This window comes from Schistocerca gregaria, chromosome 9 (assembly GCF_023897955.1).
Source record: "Schistocerca gregaria isolate iqSchGreg1 chromosome 9, iqSchGreg1.2, whole genome shotgun sequence".
In the NCBI taxonomy this organism is placed as follows: Eukaryota; Metazoa; Arthropoda; class Insecta; order Orthoptera; family Acrididae; genus Schistocerca; species Schistocerca gregaria.
Window position 1 is genome coordinate 132,287,934 of NC_064928.1, and position 20,201 is coordinate 132,308,134.

Here is a 20,201-nt window from a genome sequence, read left to right on the forward strand (position 1 = left end):
TCATTGCTGTATTTAGTCTGATCGTCGCCTCTAAACAGATAACCAAATCAATGAAAGTAGTTTAAACAGTAATTAGCCGCAAGGTTTGAAGAGCTGATAACTGGGAGAGAGTATGCCCTTATGTACAGCATCCAACAGATACCTTAAGCAAAGGATGACAAAGCATGTGGTCGGCATTGTATGGTCCTGAGGACCTAATCGCAGAGTTAGTTTAGTTCAGCTCCAAAAAGAGAGCTGCACCTGTTTTTACTTTATGATGATTATTACACACTTTGGTTGCATTTGTTTTCCAACATTTGTACCTTGATCTGATAATGTTGCCCTACAGACAAATCAGAATACTATTTTGCAATCAGGTTTACAGAATTAAATTTCAATCTGAAGTGGAGTGTGCACTATTTGCCACTTCCCGGCACATTTAAAAGTGGGCCCACTGGGGCTCAAACCCAGAACCATCACCTTTCGCTCGCAAGTGCAATAAAATTGATTCACCGGGGCACCCACAGTTACACTTTCACCAATTCTTCTAACTTCGTTCCTTGTGCATAGCTCAGTCGATAGGGCATTTTCCTGCTGCCAGAACAGTTTATTTGTTCAGATATTTGAAGATAAGTGAAAAATGTTTCAGTCATGAATAAGAGACAACATTCTCTTATGTACACAAGATGCCTCACTGAGGAAGGATAAGCCTGCAAGAGGACTGGAGTAGGAGGCGCTGTGTCGATGGATTGGACAGGTCTTGCACTTTTGTGTGCCACAGGGACATGATCCCTGTGGCAAGGGCGTTGGGAATGGGACTGGCAAAGGACAGACTAGGATGTTGGAAACATCCACCTGTTGATGAGGATGAATGACCACAGCCAAACTGTTGTCAAGAACAAACTGATCATACTGTGGCACACCGTGCAGTGGAGCACAACACAGTCAATTTCAATGGCTGCTTCACAGTTCGAGCTAGCTGGATCCTTCCCTCCACCGCCAGCTTCTCTGAACTATGCAGATGGAAGTTAGTGTTACAACAGGTCCTCCCCTCCAGTAATCGTCCTGGCCTGAAACTCAGGTAATCCACTGTGCCCACATTCTCCACCCAACAGTTTCCCCTTCCTCCATCCTGTCACCCCCTCCCAATTAGTGACACCAAGTCACTTTCGGCACGTGCCACTTCCCACCGGCGCTCCAATTGTGCCAGCCCATATACCTGCCACTCCTCCCTCTCACATTCCTAGTCGGCAAACGGCCACCTCCCTCCGAACCGCTAGCCACCCACACCCAGTCGCTCTCCCTGCCTCCCCCTACTCACCCCACCAAACACTACAACCACCACAAGTGGTCCACCTGCAGCAAAATAGCATTTGGCACTGTCAGACATTCTACACTGCATTTCAATTGGTGGCATCCACAGAGGCCATTCCAGCCCATCACATCATGGCACCATCATGTTTCTCCGGAAGAAAGTTTTGATAGCCCACATCACCTGTCTGTTGCCGATAGCATAACCCTACGCTCATTTCCTCCCGATACAGAGCCATGCACATTTCTCCATATTTCATTTCAGCATGGTTTTTGTGTCTGATATCAGTTGTTTGTTGCTCGTTATTTTTGTTATTTGTTATAAATTGTTTCATATCATTATTTATTTTGTTAAAATTTATAATTTTATAATAAATGACAAAAATTGATTGAAGCAGTGAGACAGCAGTCTGAACTGTACAACATGAGCATACTAAATTACTTGCCATCTACTAGTGGATATTTATATGTGCCGGTACCATATTTAACATTCTAAAATGAAATGGATTGCAATACGGCTGTAACTTGAAGTGAAAAAAGTACCGTGAGTAGAATCAGATTGATTAGCAAGCGTAATTTAATTGTTTGTTGTCAGGCATTTGTAATGTTTCATAAGGAAATGGACTGAAATCTTCAGACACTGCAACTGTGGCAAAATGCTTTTTTTGCAAAGTATACATCAAGTAATGTATTAGAGCTGTTTGCTTAAATATGCATTTATGGCAAGCTTATTTATTGTTAAGTACCTCTCTAAACTGTGTAAGAAACAGTTTTGCAAGCATCAGTAGTCAATATTTATGTGGTTTCACTAGCCAACTCCTGTACAAATAAGGTGTTTGGACTATTAAAAGTCAAGTACAAGATGTAAAGAAAACCTGTAACTCTTGAAGGGAACAGTATTGAGGGAGATATGACTACTGCGCAAAAATTTGCACTGGACTGGCAACAAAACTTAGCCTTGAAGAAACCAACTTTTCATGGGTTGTGATGCCAGCTTGTAACACTGTGTTCCTTTTAGTAATTCTGGGTGCAATTTAATGAAACAACGGGTGCTTCAACTTTCTGAAATACTTATAAAATGCAGATTCCTCTCCTTTGAGCTCCTTGTTTAGAGTGTGAATCCCCTTCCATACCCCATAACATTTTTTGCATTCAAGCTCTTTTTTTGTGTTTTGCACTTCTGTCTGTGTTCTCTAACATACAAGCTATCTATGCAAGTTGCAACATATTTGAGCCGAATAAACATAATTTTGGTACAAATGTTGAATCCAGCATCCACGTACATAAGCTGCAGCATTATGTATGTGCACATTTGAGTGTAAAAACAGTTTAAAATCAAATAGCGACTGAAATATACAGTTGCGGACAACAATACAAGTTGAGATTACATGACTTAAGCTGACTTGATGCACTGTTATGTAACGGACAATGTGAATAAATCTTGACACAACGGTGCCATGCCATGATGGTGCCTTGATAGTCAGTGTGAATTAACCTTTGTTTCTTTAGTGAATGGATTAAAGTGGTTTACAAAATTTTTATATCTGTAAATGTGCATCACAGATTGATGGTGTGGCTGCAGATAAAGTTCCTAGGACAGTGTATCTAATTTTTCTTATCTGAGCAAACCTCCATTTACAGTGGCGTGTGTAGCTGGCTATAACAATAGGATATAACGTTAAAAATTATGAACACTTAGGGATCCACATTTAGACAAACCAGAGTTGTATAGCTAATCCTTCTTTTTCCTAAGAATGTTGTTTTTCACAGTCTTTTATCGATAGAAATTTTCACTGAAGCATTCCTCAGTGTAGTAACTCATTACTTACTTTTGCAAGACGTGCTCGTCTGCTCAGATCATTAATTTTCCTCAGTATCGCATCTCTCGGCAGTGATCTCAAATCGAGGAAAAGGTCCCTTGTTTCATCCTCAAACAACCTGTAGAAATGCCAATTGTCTTATGAGACCTAATTTTGACTGCGGAAAGGAAACACTGAAACATGCAATAAATTCAGGGTGTCAGTACCTTCTGTTTTCATCGTGGAGAAGAGGTTTGTCCCAGAATGAACCTACATAAACACGTGCTACTTCTGGGAAGTTAAGAATTTTTCCTAGTGACCACATCAAAGCACCATACACTCTCATCAGCTGTTGCTGATTCACTTGGTCTGCCTTATTCAAAACAATTCTAATTTTTTCATCCTGCGAACGCAAAATATCTATGCACCTTCTGAATTCATCAGAAATATCTAACTTATTTGCATCAAACAATAAAATTATTCGATCGACACGTTCTGCAAACCAGTGTAGAACACCGTCAAAATCGTAACCTCTATTCACGCGCTGCTTTTCACCTGATAAAATTCCTGGTGTGTCCACAAATGAGACATAGTTCAGAACATCAGAATTTATCAGTGAACATTGAAATCGGTTCAGAAAGTTGTTGCCAAACCTTGCCAGAGGCCTAAACTGTCTATTCGGATCTACAACTAATGCATTCCCTGGTATTTCTTGCTCTTCACTGCCATGCATGACAGCTACGAACCTGTCCGTCGTAGGCTCTGGGCCGATTCTCATACCCGGGAAGTCAGAGCCCAAGATGTACCGAATGAATGTTGTTTTACCAGTCGAGTACTGGCCCATGAGGAGTATCAGAGGCTTCGCAGCAAAGTCCGAATCGAATAATTGTGGTGAATGAAATTCGTGAAATAAATATTTCTTTTCCAGAGGCAATAACTTCATGCTGTACACAGTCTTCAAGCCGTCCACAACATTTCCATATTCGGTAGCCTTCTCAGAGGTCCCAAACCAGCTGCAAAATTAAGATTATGTATGAAAATCTATACTATGAATTTTATGTTATATGTTTAACAGTCAATACACATGACTCCCATACATTTAGTATGTAAAGATGAAATAGTAAAAAAAACCTGACCACACCACATTTCTACACACAAAAAACACAAGTAAAAATTAAATGACACAGATGTTATTAAGCACTTTGTGAAACAGAGTATCACAAATTTACCAAGCAGTTGGGCAGAGGCTAAGATAAAAGTGATTCATAACTTTTATTTACACTATTACATATGCTTTAGTACAATTAATAATAGTAATAACAGTAACAATCTTACATGAAGAAAAATAGAAGCAGGTGTGAATGCATTATCTGTACTTCTATGCAATGGCAATTAGCTTGTCGCTCAAAGTTGACTTTCAACCAATAACCTGATGCAGCTTGCTGGTAATTTAATCTGTGTAAGTTCCTATGGGACCAAAATGCTGAGGTCATCGGTCGCTAGGCTTACACACTGCTTAATCTAAGTTAAACTAACTTACACGAAGGAGAGCACACACATCTATGCCAAGGGAGGACTCTAACCTCCAACAGGGAGAGCCGTGCGAATCGTGGCAGCTACCCTGCGTGGCAGATACAGCTTAATTCAATGCCTCAATAAAACTATTGCCATCCATTTACATGCACTGGGTCACTTCCAGACAGGACGTCAATTTCTACTATCTATATCCTACACTGAAATTTGGCCATCAACAATTTGAACCAAATTCTACAACAACAAATCTCTACACTCATATAATGCAGACTTCCACAAACAATATTTATAGTCTAGATGATGTTAGTGGTTTGGGCAGTAGGCTGTCATCTACAGCATGTTTCTGTGCCTACCAATCAATTCCCTTCTGCATGAGACATTCTCAAACCCTACTTTTTTTTATGCGTGTCCAGGAGAATACAGTAGAACAGTAATAACATACAAAGTATCAGTTACAGAGGAAATTCAATAAAATAAAGATAGAAAGTAATGACACTAAAAAGATTAATATGCAGTACAAGAATTTATAAACCAGCAGTTGTTGGTCACACAGGTCACCATCCCAGCAAATTTTATCGTCACTGTTGTAGCTCCATTTCTCGAGGTTGACTTTGTGTCTTGGCGTTCCAGTCTCCAGTCTGTTCAGTGTCTCCCATGTCACATAACGAAGGTGTGTCTCTCTAGCTGGTTCCTCTTTCACAGTCATTAGGTTTGCCACAGGCAAAGAACTTCATCAAAGTTCAGCATGGGGAGGGACGACAGGACAGGATTGGTGAGGTCCTGTGCATGAAGCTCCTCCTTGATCTGAGCCCCAGTTGCGGCGGCTCATGTCCAAACAAGGGGTGATTGGCATCAGTTTCCTGTTTCTTCTTCTCTATTTCTGAGGCTGCCATCCTACAAACATTTTTTGGTGCTACACCCATAATTTGGTTGAGTTTACTAACAGTAATTCATCACAGACAGCCTGTCATAATGTGCGCAGTTTCCTTCGAAGACGAATCGACCTGTTGGGCACATACAGAATTTTGCCAGATTGGTGCTGAATATTCTGCTATGTAGAAACATAGTGCCGGGGCAGACACTTTTGTTCGAGTACCTCAGGTGGTTCCTGTAAGTACATGGATGACGGTGTCTTTCCAGGATTTGGCTTCAGACAGCTATATCTCTACCTTCTCAAAGATTTTGCCTTGGGCAGTAACTGCTGTATCATCTGCATAGGTAAATGCTTTAGTTTTACAGCTAATAGGTTAGTCACTTTTATATGATGATGGTGATGATTATTATTATTATTATTATTATTATTATTATTATTATTATTATTATTATTATTATTAAAGTCTGCCAACCTCCTCCTCAATTTAGGAATGAGTCTGACTGTTCACAAAATTTCACCACTCTTGTAACATTGGAATCAGGATAGGCGAGGATGATGGTTGGATCTCCAACAAGACTGAGAACTGCCTAGTTATCAGTATATAAGTCATACATTGCCAAAATACACTGAACTGAAAGTGGCACACAACAAACACCTCACAGACGACATACGTCCCCATTGGAGGACGATGCCATATGTTAAAGGGCTATGTCCAATGTGCAGCCTGTCCCCCCTCATTCCAGATGTGAGTCCACCGTGGAGTCTGCCATGTCTGTGTGGTCGACTTGAGCAACTGCAGTTTGTTTCCTGTCACCTTCAACTATTCAGTCTCCCAGTGATGCTTGATGCTCCTGTCAGAAAATGAGATGACGGCATGCAATGGGATGGCACACTGGCACACAACACCATCTCGACATGCTTTGTCGGCTGTGTAATTTCCCTGTATCCCGTTGTGGCCAGGTACCCAGCAAAAGATCACGTCTCTACTATGGTGGTGGGGCCATTGTAAGGAGTCACAGATCAGCTGAATCAACAGGTCTACTGGAGACATTTGATGAAGTGCTCGCAGTCCGCTAACTGAGTGAGAACAGACAAGAAACCTTGTATAGTTATCTCTGTGAATCCTCTCCAATGCCATCATAATGCCATATAACTAACTCCACATCATAATTTGTAAATTGTTCCAGAAGACATACTTTGAAAACCCTATCAGGAAAAACAGCGGAACAACCAAAGGCATTCTCTTGTTGGGATCCATCTATATAAACAATGATAAAACTGTATTACATACATAAAATGGAAGGAAACAAAGTTGTAAAATCATAATCTGGAATATAAACTTTCTTGTAACATTTCAAACTTAAAATCAGTTTGAGCCTCTGAAGACACCAAGGTGGCACTGTGTTCCATCCCTGGCTGTGTATTCATAGGTCTGATCAATCAATATCCTTGAAACAGTTAGTAGCACGTATCCCGAATAGCCCAGTCACGTGGAGCCGATTCCTGAACAGCCATTCAAAGTTGAGTTGAACTACTGCACTAAATGCCAATGACTGAGGTGACACTGAAATTTTCAGTGCCTGTCGAGCCAAAAGGATACGTCGCTCAATCCAGAGTGGTGGTTCACAAGCCTCTCAACTGGACTGGTCCGAAAGGTTCCGGTCAATATCCGAAGCCCTCATGCTGCCCTATAAAACTGCAGGAGGCAGGACCTGTCAGCTCCTCATACTTTTCCGTAAAGGCACTCCAAAATGTTAAATGACTGGAAGCTCCTTATTTGTAGGTCTTTCGTGTGTGGAAACCAATTTAACCTTGAGTCAAATAATAAATCCAAAAAGCGCACAGCTTCCGGAAAATGTAAAATATTGTTCCCCACTGTGAACGCTGGTCAGTTAAAACTTTGATGAGCGAGATTAAAATTGACACATGTAGTCTTCTCTGGTGAGAACCAAAAATTGTCTTGGCCAAGATTTCTAGCCTCCTGACGGTCAACTGCAGCTGCCTCATTGTCACTGTAAGATCAGAAGAAGAGTAGAATATAGAGAAATCATCCACAAACAAAGAGTATTTGACAGGGCTCCTGACACACCATTGGTAGTGATAGCAAACAATGTGACACTGAATAGACTGCCTTGGAGGACACCATTCTGTTGAAAATAGCCCTCAGGTAAGGCATCACCAATGTGATACTGAAAGCGCCTGTCATCGAGGAAGGACTGGACAAGAAGCAGTAGATGACCGCGTAGTCCCTATTCATGAAGTTGGCAAAAAATGTTGTACCTCCAAGTAGTGTCGTATCCTTTTTCCTTTTTTGAGGTCAAAAGACACACAAACTAAATGGTTTTTGCATAAGAAGGACTCCTGTATCGTAGTCTCCAGTAGAATTAAATTGTCGTGTGTGGAATGGTAGCACCTGAAATCTCACTGGGAGTGGCTCAGGTGATCTCAGGATTCCAGCAGCCAGGTGAGGTGGCAGTTGACCATGTGTTCAAGAGTCTTACGCATACAACTGATAAGGGCTATACTTTGGTAACTGTTACAGTCCTTGTCTAGTTTCCATAATGGAATTAATATTTCATCCTTCCAAGTCCTAGGGTACCGTCTATCAAACCATTGAAACAAGAGAGGAGCTATCCTATCCCTTGGGAGCACAGATAACGGAGCATGGCATAATGAATTGCATCTGTTCTAGGAACACTGCCCTGGCTATGGACAGAGTTGATTCCAGTTCCCACATGGAGGAAGATTGCAGACTTCCTTATTATGCGGGAAGAAATGGAGCTTCCCATCTCCACAGTCCAGCGGAACACCTGAAACGTAGGAGCTTGTCTGGATGATGCAGTGACCATAAAACAAGTGTTCAAGTAAAACCTAAGCCACATCTTTAGGCACATCCATCAAGACCCCATTTCTTGACAAGGCCGTAAGGGGATGTGTACCACCCTTGCCTGAAATCCACCTTATTGATTCCCAAACTTGCGCACTAGAAGGGGACCAATTGTTGGAAGTCACGAATTCCTTGCAGGAAACCCTCTTCGGTTCTTTTATCACTCGCTCGCGTATGCTCTCACAAATCTGAAGGTATGTAGATTTTCTGTAGTTGCATGGTGTTTGAAGTTCTGCAGAGCTGTCATTCCACTAAGGCACAGGCCATTGTCTGAGGTGGCTTCTAGCCCGTGGACTCTGTGGCAGCCCATTGGATCTCACAAGTGATAAGGGCCACCGTCTCATGTGCACAACCCTTTTCTTCAAAAATAGCCTGTCACCTGTACTGCAACCAATTTGCCCTCTGAATCATCCATCTTCCAGGTCTCTTGTCGACCACCATTCGAGTCGGCAGACAGATCCACAAAAGAAATAGTCAGTAGAACATAAATCTGTAGCCACTTGGCACTGAATTGAGCCTGCAATACCTGGGGAGCAAAAATAAATGTCAATGTTTGAAAAGGACCCTGTAGCTGTGAAAAAGTGTGTCATCTGACCCAAGTTCAGAAGGCAGATATTTTCAGAATGGACAAGTCACTCGATAATTCAACCCCTGGAACAAGTAGTAGCCGAGTCCCACAGCACACTGAGTGCATTAAAGTCCCTCCACATGGAGGACTTGGTGTGGAAGTACCTGGAAGAGTTCTGCATCCAAAGGATCATAAGGTGGAAGATGTAAAGAGCACACTGTGACATTAAATGGTGCTAGAACTTTCACAGCACCTGCTTGTATGGGCGTGGTAAGAGTGTCGGGCGAGCAGTGGCATCTGTCATCATTAAAATCATCCATTCTACATTTAGCTCTGTCTCCAGTAATGTGGTCCTTCCTATAGAGGTGCTAACTTTAAAATGAGTTTCTTGTGAGCTGATATAGAACAGTTTCTCCTGCACCAGGAGCTGTAATTCTTCCCAATGTGATAATGTGTCCATTTAAATTCCATTGTAACACAAAAGTACTTGTGGGAGCCATTGATTAGTGATGGTTTGTCTTGTCTGTCCCCCTCAAAAGCAGTGATTTACATTACATTTACTCCACGTGGAAATCCACATCCTCAAGAGTAAAGTCCCCATTTGAGAGGGTGAGAGCTCTCTGATCCTAAGGTTTAATTCCACTTTTTTGAACTCTGAACTACTTTTTGGGGGATGTTTTCTCTTACTTATGGGAGGATGTGGTTGCTTGGGTTGAGGGGCTGGCTTAGTAGGTTTCTGATGGTGGTCAGCGGTATGTGGCTTAGATTGTAAGCCCATCGCTGACAGCTTCCAAATGATTTCACGTTCAAGTGTAGCTTTGCCCCCACAGGTACACTTACAAGTGCATATGCTCGTACTTGAATCTGTGGTCTGAATTTGTGTGGAGGCATCATACTTGGGGACTGGCTTCTTAAGGGCTGATGCAAAAAAAGTAGCAAAAATCAGAGGTTGCATAGCTTTGAAAGCTTTTATAGCTTCACAATAGGGTACAACTCTTGTGACTTTCAACTTCTGAATTTTCCTTTCCTCATGTAAACCTCACAGTTTCTGCTCCATAATGAGTGATCCATGGAGCAGTTTATACGTTTCAGAGGAAGTGTAGACGTATTGCCTGATTTTCGTGAGCTGAGCCTCCACAATGTCCACACGTAGTCTTCCTATTTCATCCCACAGTGGTATGGCCAAATCTTTCGGTTAGAGACAAACAAGCAAATCTTTAGATGGATATGCCTGCAAGGCTCTGTTCATGTAATTCTGGAGTGCTAAAAGTTAGGATAAATGTTTTAGATTTTTCCAATGTGCGACTGACTCTCCACATATAGTTCTGCACTTCAGTGACGGCTATATTTTTCAATTCTTCACTGAACTCCACAACGTCCAGCTCCATTATATCGGAGCAGGTAACCACGCCTTTACTACAGCTAAAAGTGTTATTTGTTTCGTGTAAACATTGAGTATAAATATGCAGTTAGTTAATTTTTATACTCTGCACATACACTTCTTGTGGGATGTTTCCACGATTGTATTTTCACAACAAAATGAAAGAAATGCAACCAATCTTTTTATTTATTTACAATACATTTCAGAGGCTTTGATCCAGTATTGCACTGCAGTTCCAGTGTTTAGTTCAAGTGCATTGCTCACGAAAAGTCAATAATGGTTTTGAGCTTCTGACAACCACTGTTTACGAACTAAAGGTAAAATTGGTAAACAGTGAATGTAAAATACTCAAATACAGTGGTCTCAGTTAAAATAAAAATGATACAACCATATGTCAAACTATTTATGAGCCACCTATAAGAAACCTTCCTAGTCACCCAAGATTCTAATCCTTTAGTCAGGTTCAAAGCCCCACGTCGTGACAGAATCACTATCAGATTTTACATCGAATTTGTGACTGAGTTAGCACCTCTTAGCCATAATCTACTATAGATAATGCAAACAAAAAACTGTTCTCGGTAGGGCGCGCTGCCAATATTACGTAAGTTGGTCAGCGGATTGCGTCAGCCGCCTTTGTGGCGTGACATGCTGTTGCCTCCTTGAGCCCCCCGGTTCTAGATGTACCCATGTCCGATTCTAAGCTACGCTACAGATCAGTTTGCAAAAAAAAAAAAAATTATTTATGGAAATATACAGTACAATCACCAACAAATTTTACATATTCACATACACCTTTGCCTTTAACCCAAATCCTTATTAGCTAATTCCGAAATATGGTAAGTGCGAAAGGCAATAATGTCTCTGTCAACAAAACTTTCAAGTCCAGCAACACTTGGTACTCCAGTACCTCCTCGAACAATGGCAACAGTAAACCATCCGTTACCATGACCAAACGTATCGTTTATATCTAAACTAAAATTAAGTCTACAACCGACGAAAACTGCAGGACCATCCAGCAGAGCTTGTGCACCGACAGACTTAACTGGAATACGATTCTTCTTGTCTCCAGCTGTTGTAGCAAATTTGATGTTCTCGATGGTCTTGTAGACTGTTTGTTTAGAACGGCGGCGATATCTCCTGTAAGATTGTAGACTTAATTTTAGTTTAGATATAAACGATACATTTGGTCATGGTAACGGATGGTGTACTGTTGCCATTGTTCGAGGAGGTACTGGAGTACCAAGTGTTGCTGGACTTGAAAGTTTTGTTGACAGAGACATTATTGCCTTTCGCACTTACCATATTTCGGAATTAGCTAATAAGGATTTTGGTAAATCTGCATATGTTTCTCCTTCTTCCTTGTCATTGTATACTCGTAACACGAGGAAAATATCTGTTAACGAATCTGTATTCATTTGGGTTAAAGGCAAAGGTGTATGTGAATACAGGAGATATCGCCGCCGTTCTAAACAAACAGTCTACAAGACCATCGAGAACATCAAATTTGCTACAACAGCTGGAGACAAGAAGAATCGTATTCCAGTTAAGTCTGTCGCTGCACAAGCTCTGCTGGATGGTCCTGCAGTTTTCGTCGGTTGTAGACTTAATTTTAGTTTAGATATAAACGATACGTTTGGTCATGGTAACGGATGGTTTACTGTTGCCATTGTTCGAGGAGGTACTGGAGTACCAAGTGTTGCTGGACTTGATTGAAAGTTTTGTTGACAAGAAGGATAGCAGATGCAGTGTTTCATGACTTCTGAAAAGCAGTCAACAGAATAACACACGTTTATTATTAAAAGTACAATCACAGGGTGTTTGTTCCATGCATAGTTTGTGACTGAAGTATTTCTTGGCGGGGAGGACACACCATGTTTATCTCAAACAGAAAGTCTTTGACAAATGTGAAAGTAACTTCAGGTGTGATGCAGGAGTGTGTTGGGCCCCTTGGAGTTTATATTGTATGAGGTGTCATCAAAAAGTAACAGGATTTATTTTATTATTTTGTGGACTTTATACATCCAATTTTCACACTTTTTTATCCTGTTGGTACACATGTTCCTGGTGCATGTTTGCATTATCAACTGTTTTGAAAATTTAGTTTATTGTGGCAGTCAAAATGGTTGTGTGTGTTTTCGAGTGTTAAGCAAATTTTTATTTTCAAAAAAGATTGAACAAAGGATTTGCATTAAATTTTCCTTGAAAAAGGAATAAAGTGCAGCACCACGTTTAGAATGTTGACTGCGGCCTTTGGCAAAGCTACTATAAGTGGTATAAATGTTTCAAAGAGGGCCGAGAAGATGCTGAAGACGACGACTGCTTTGAAGCCCTACAACATCAGTTACTGACAACAATGTGGACAAAGTAAAGAAAATTGTTCTGGAAAATTGCCAAATCACCAACAGAGAGGTTGCTGATAACAATATATCCCTTGGGTCATGTCAAGTGATTTTCTTTTTATGTTTTCGGTATGAAACACACTGCAGCAAGGTTTGTTCCAAAATTGTTGAATTTCAACCAAAAATGACATTGCACGGACATTTCTTGGGAACCACTGAATGGGGCTGACGATGATCCAGAATTTCTAAAGAAGGTTACAAGAGGTGACGAAATGTAGGTATACAGGTACAACATCAAAACCGAGGGCCAGTAACCCCAATGGAAACTGCCTGAACAGCCAAGACAGAAATTCGACAAATTCAATCATGTGTGAAGATTCTTCTGTTTTCTTCAAATGCAGTGTGATAGTGCATCATGAGTTCCTGCCTTATGGTTACACAGTCAATAAGGAATACTACTTGAAGACTGTGCACTGTTTGCATGAAGCAATCCAAAGAAAACAATCAGAACTGTGGCAAAACTACTCACGGAAATAGCATCACGATACAGCTCCTGCTCGTAACTCTAAGCTTGTTTGTGATTTTTTGGGAAAAAACAAATGTGTTACATGGCCTTAGTCACTGTATTCACTGTACCTGGTCACCCAGTGACTTCGTTTTGTTCCCGAGGCTGAAGAGAACCGTGAAAGGATGTCATTTTGCCAGTAGTGATGAGATAAAAACAGAATTGCTGAAGGAGCTGAACACCGTAACAAAAAGTGAGCTACGGCAGTGCTCCCAAGATTGGAAAAAGCGCTGGCATCCATAGGGGGATTATTTTGAAGGGGGAATGTTGATATTGATGATGAACAAATAAAGATTCTTTAAGAAAAACAAAAATTCCCATTACTTTTTGAATACACCTCATATACTAGCAAACCCGGCAATGCTTCGTAGTTGTTACATATTTATGGAAATTGGAGATATGTACTAATCACCTTATTACCCCACTCTCTGTCCATCTCCTCCTCTCCCTTCTCTTTGTTCATCTTCTCCTACAACTTCTCTCTTTGCCCATCATCTCCTCCTCCCCCCTCTCTCTGCTCATGTTCTTTCTCCTCTTCATGTCCATTCCTCACCCCCTCCCTCCATCCCCTTTTCCCCCCCTCGATGACCTTGAGCTTTGTTTTATTGTTATTGAGAATGAAACAATGGTCATGAATTGAATGGGTCAATTGCTTGGCATCATCACTGGCACATGGGGTATGAGAGACCTCTCCTGCTGCACGACCTGTGAGGACAGTAGCTTAAATGACAGTATTTCGCATGTTTTAACCTGCAAATGGGTAGGGTTACAAAGTTTCAAATGATTCAGATTCTGTAGTACTATTCTGACCATCAGCTGATGAGCCATAATACAACGTTCTCATTTGCTGTTAAAACTGACTGCAAGGAAGAAATAAAAACAGCACATTGCTGTGTATGCAATTTTTGTTTAAAATTACAGATAAAGAGAATGAATATATATGAAGGAACAATTTGTTTAGTGGTTTAAATGCTCTGCTTTGCAGTTAAAATTGATTGCAAGAAACAAAACAAAACCACACATTTTCGCAGGACAGCATTTTGCTTTCCACAGTTAGATTTAACAGAAAACACGTAAGTTTTTGTTTAATAAATATACAGCCAATGACTGTCTCAATGTTTATTTGAGAACCATGCAAAAATATGAGGCAAATCGGTCAAGAACTTTTTGATATTTCTGGTAATAATGGTTACCCATTTACATAGGTCATGATTAAAAAAAAATAAAAGAAAAGAAAGAAAAAAAAAGTGAAGTGTCATGTCAAATACATTTAAAAAACATGTTGCCTATATCCGTCTGAACGTTTATTAGATTATCATGTGAAACTTTGAAGTCAATCATTCAGGAACTTTCTGAAATTTTTGGTAACAATACTAAACGATGGCTTGTCTTTATACAGTAGTATACACAACGTGACAAAAGTCATGGGACAGTGACATGCACATATACAGATGGCGGTAGTATTGCGTACACCAGGAATGCGAGGGCAGTGCACTGACGAGGCTGTCATTTGTACTCGGGTGATTTTGTGTGACAAGGTTTCTGATGTGATTATGGTTGCATGATGGGAATTACGACTTTTGAATGGAGAATGGTAGTTGGAGCTATAAGGATGGGAGATTCCATTTCGGAAATTGTTAGGGAATTCAGTGTTCCGAGATCTGCAGTGTCAAGAGTGTGCTGAGAACACCACATTTTATGCATTACCTCTCACCACAGACAACACAGTGGCCAAAGGCCTTCTCTTAATGACCCAAAGCAGTGGTGTTTGCGTAGAGTTATTAGTGCTGGCAGACAAGCAAAACTGCGTGAAATAACTGCAGAAATTGATGTGGGACATTCAATGACTGTATGCTTTAGAACAGTACAGTGAAATTTGGTGTTAAAAGGTTATGGCAGCAGACAACTGATGTTAGCGCCTTTGCTAGCAGCATGAGATTGCCTGCAGTGCCTCTCCTGGGCTCGTGACCATATCAATTGAATTCTAGATGACTGGAAAGCTGTGGCCTGGTCAGATGAGTCTCAATTTCAGTTGGTAAGAGCTGATGGTACGGTTTGAGTGTTGCACACACTCCCCCACAAAGCCATGGACCCAGGTTGTTATCCCCAAGGCACTGACCAAGGTTGTTAACAAGCTGGTTGTGGCTCCATAATGACATGGACTGTGTTTACATAGAATGGATTGGATCCTCTATTCCAAATGAACCACTCATTGGCTGGAAATGGTTATGGTCAGGTACCTGGAGACCATGTTTACCTGTTCATGGACTTCATGTTTCCAATCAATGATCGAATTTTTATGGATGTCAATGCACCACGTCACTGGGCCACAACAATTCGCAAATAGTTTGAAGAACATTGGGGACAATTTGAGCGAATAATCTGGCCATCCAATTGCCCGAGATGAAGCCTTTCAAACATTTATGGGACATAAAAAAAAAGAGGTCAGTTCGTGCACAAAATCCTACACCGGTAACATTTTCACAATTATGAGTAGCTACAGAGGCAGCACATGCAATGTCCATATGATGTACTATATTGGACAAAAGGAGGTACAACACGATATTAGGAGGTATCTCATGACATTTGTCACCTCATCATAGGCTAATGACCCTGCAGACAATATTAGTAACCTTAAACTTTTCACAGATGATGCAAGCTGCAAAAATATTCAATTGGACCTTGATAAGTTTCCAATGTGGTGCACAGACTGGCAACTTGCTTTAAATATTAAGAAATGTAAAACTGTGCACTTCACAAGAAAACCTAGTATCTTACGACTACAATACAAGCGAGTCACAATTGAAATCTGTCAATTCATACAAATACCTGGATGTAACAATTCACAGGGATATGAAACTGGATTATCACATAGGCTCAGTTTCACTAACGCAGGTGGCAGACTTCGCTTTATTGGTAGAATATTATGGGCATGTGTAGGAAATTGCTCTATATCACTCCTGTGATCTACCATAAAATACTGCATGTGTGTGGGAGCCATACCAAATGCAACTAACAGGGGATACTGAATGGATACAAAGGAGGACAATACAATATCCCACTCAGTTTTATCTGCAGACAACACATATGTACATGTGTTACTAAATTTCCGTCATTTCCACTAACAGCATCCGCACTGCACCTAGCTACATCTGATCCACAACATAATGTTCCTGTAACACCTGCATCTGATGATGAACCTGCAGTGGCTCGAAAACACGTTCATGGTTGAATAAATCGTAAAAAGGTGACTGGTTTCATCTTTATTACCAGATAAATAGTTAAAGAAAAGTTGTTTACCAAATCTATTTTGAATTTATTGTACATTATGTGTGAAATCTTACGGGACTTCACTGCTAAGATCATCAGTCCCTAAGCTTACACACTACTTAACCTAAATCATCCTATGGACAAACACACACACCCATGCCCGTGGGAGGACCAGCCGCACAGTCCATGACTTCAGTGCCTTAGACTGCGCGGCTGTACATTATGTAATAATGTTTTGGGATAATGCAAGTAGTCTCAATAGAATATTACAACTTCAAAAAATTATTATCAAATATAGTATAAAATTAGGCCTATCTAATTACGGATCTAAAAACTTTAACTATTCCATGTATTTATTTTACGAATTGTTTGCCGTTATAAATACCAATACAAAATTATTTACAGAAAACTATTTTCAATAAATTTTACATGAGTATGAAGATTTCTTTGCAGTGCAATGAAACAAATTTGCAGCGATTTTTGTAAATTAAGAACGATTTTTACACAAAGTGTATGTATCAATGTTAAATTATGTATATTGATGAGTCTCCTGTACTTTAAATCAATGATCTCAGTATGTAAATCATGTGATAATAAAAGCTTTAATCTATTCGTTGTCTACGATGGCAAATCCTACATCATTGTGGGATGGTCCCAGGATGAAAGAATAAATAAAATCACATATACCTCACACAAAATTCCAGTTAGCGATTCGTATAAATATAAACGGCTGGTCGTGACAGGATCAATATTATATCGCCAAGCGACAGCTCCTTGTCAAATATTAATAGAATCTATCATATATCCACGCACGTAATTTAAAAGATCAATCTCAGTTTCTCCCTTTTCCCCATGGTAAACAATGTACACTTAAGCAAATTACTTGAATGCAGACAATAATTCTGAGAACAAATTCAGTCGTACCTCGCATAACATCTACGAAGTAGCAATCCTGTTACTTGTCTAAAACGACACTCCAACGCAATCATCTCGCTTTGTAAGTGTTTGTTACTGTTTAACAACCGGAAAATAAACTAACGAAACTATAAAATTTTCACAGGTCTATCATTGCTTCTGCATACAACTGAATACACACACACACATACTGTAAACATTCCTAAGATCTTATGTCAAAGATAACACATTTCTCCAGCAGCATATTGCTGGAAAGATAACACAGATTCAAGTTTGCAATAATTATGACGAATTCCACTGTGGAACTACTTAAACCACTCACCAATCAACTAATTGATAGCAATGATACCATAAGTTCGATTCGTAGGTGTTCTGTTGCAATATATCACGTTATGGCATTCATTTGACGATCATTTTGTTTTGCAGTAGAAGAACAAATCGTTGCAGTGGCGCTGCAAGCAACAATAATTATTATTGTTAACTGAGAATGCCGATGATGGACAAGGTTTACAAAGCAGTTGCTCATAAATTGGAGGAAAACGCCAATTGCATCCTGACAAGTTGGAATGTACGCATCTTCTTCTACTTTTGCTTTTGTCTTTTTCCCGTTTCCTCGTCGGGGTCGGCATTGCTATACACCTGGTATCGGCAGTGTTTTTGGTAGCATTTAATGCCTTGGTGGCGGAATACCGTTTCTGAAGCCACAGTTGGCTCAGGAAGGAAATCAGTGTACCCCGTCCGCCTCCATCCCGTCCAAGTGAGATAACGGTTACCACAGTGGTATTTACCGAGCTTGACGTGAGAAATCTCCAGAATACCACATTCTGTGTGGCCGGCTCACCGTCTCCTCCCGTCGTTAAACCGCGAGTCGGATTTCACCTGGGCTCATCGCCCAGTTTCATGGATCCTTGGCCATTAGTGCTCTCGGCTATCTGGGCAGGTCGATTGATATATTACCTGTAGGTCCTATTCACAAGAGTATACCTAGGTCTCCGAGCGACTGAGATACTCTGCAACCAAAACCGCGTGGTTTGAGGCTACATGACACTGACTGCGCCCCCCCCCCCCCCTTTCCCCCCGCTAGAGGTTCGAGTCCTTTGGGCATGGGTGTGTGTGTTGTTCTTAGCGCAAGTTGGTTTGAGTTAGTTTAAGTAGTGTGTAATCTTATGGACCGATAACGTAAGCAGTTTGATCCCTTAGGAATTCACAACATTTTTTTTCTGCAACCAAAAGACGCGGCATGTGTAATTAGGTAGGGTCGTTCAGACGGGAATACTACCGTAGCGGCGTCACAGAGACACCACGACTTGGATACTATGCGACCCGACATACTAGTCTCCCAGACTCTCAGCTGCATTCGTACCATTTAGTTGTGCAGTCTACGAACAAATGTTTAATTTGAAATACGTGGGAGAAGTGGAGAAATATGCTCAACAGTAAAATTACAAACTGAAAGGGTATTCAAGTGAGGTGGTACCAGAGAGAGCATGACACGAAGTAGACGAGGAGGTTGATCTATCAGATAAGTTCATTATCAATAATTAAAATTACTAACATAAAAAATGTGCATTAAGATCCATTTTATTAAAAAACTAATCAATGATTTATAAGTATCCACTATACAATAAATGTAATTAATAAGTCACTAATACGTTTATACACATAAAAAATTTTGTAAAGAAAGACAATCATATTAGATTATTGTTGATGCAGTACTTCCAGGGAAATACGAGGCATCAGAAACTAGTTCGCTAAATAATTTCTTACTTCATAAGCAGTAGAATGAGGTTGCAGTACAATGTCTTTCCTAGGCTGGATTCTGACTGTTGGCGTTTCGGAACTGTTCCGTGGTTGTTCACCGCAACTGTATTGGACACACTCATGTTTTCGAATGCAATTATGCAGTATGCACACGGATTTTATTGTGTCACCAATCTTTCTGTAGTTTGAGAATGAATAGGACTGCTCAGGACTTGTAACTTCTGTGTCAGCATTCCAAATGTACATTCCGCAGATTTTCTTCCTCTGCTTAATGTATGATAATAAATTCTGTCGTATTACGGAGCATTCTTTATAGGTATGATCACATCAAGTAGTGTGATAATGGAAACGCTTCATCTCCTATAAAGTAATAAGGGAAATTATAGTCATTTTCATCATCTTGAAATCTTGAAGACAATGGCAAGTTTAGTCTTCCATTTGTAATCCAATTGTGTGATCTCGGTTGGGTTGTAACCCAAGGAAACACACACATTTCTGTAAGACTCAGTATATTTCATTACAGATGTCCAAATTACAATAAGTCGCACAGACAACTAACAAACAAGATGGCGTGGAACCGTTACCACGCGTACGGATGGAGTGCGTGGGGAGGGGCTGTGTCCCCCACGTGTGTCAGTTTGTGAAACAGTTGAGAGAGACGTTGAGCAGAACACACTTGATAGGGGCGGGGGTAGCACTGTGTGGTTGACACTGAAGTCACACGAGATAAGTGTGCTGTTACTTACCTGTGTACTGTGGTCAGCGGAGGTGTCAGGTGCTGTGGCTGAAGGCTCGGTTGTTAGCGTTGCAGAGTGGTGTGAATTGATGTAGGCAGTGATCGCAACAAGCTCATCCTTGGCACGTGCTACATGATATTTCAAAGCGACGTTCTCACAGTGGAGGGTGCACGTCTTGGCACATTCCGCCAGGACACGATTCATGGGTGCATAAGTCTTGCTTGCAAGAGCCACACAATTAAGCACTACACAGTTAATGGCATTTACATTTGGAGCAGGTGG

General features: G+C 40.7%; 1 protein-coding gene across 1 annotated transcript in view; it reads right to left on the minus strand.

The window, feature by feature from the left end:
- The window catches only part of LOC126291680 (EH domain-containing protein 1-like), a 44,531-nt gene extending 26,880 nt beyond the window's left edge, over positions 1-17,651 (minus strand). The window contains exons 1-3 of the mRNA XM_049985275.1: positions 17,431-17,651; positions 3,317-4,102; positions 3,120-3,228 (exon numbers count right to left, since the gene is read on the minus strand). Coding sequence (XP_049841232.1) covers positions 3,120-3,228; positions 3,317-4,102; positions 17,431-17,495 — 960 coding nt within the window. The 5' untranslated portion in view covers positions 17,496-17,651. The remainder of the gene's footprint in view (positions 1-3,119; positions 3,229-3,316; positions 4,103-17,430) is intronic.
- Positions 17,652-20,201: the final 2,550 nt, after the last annotated feature.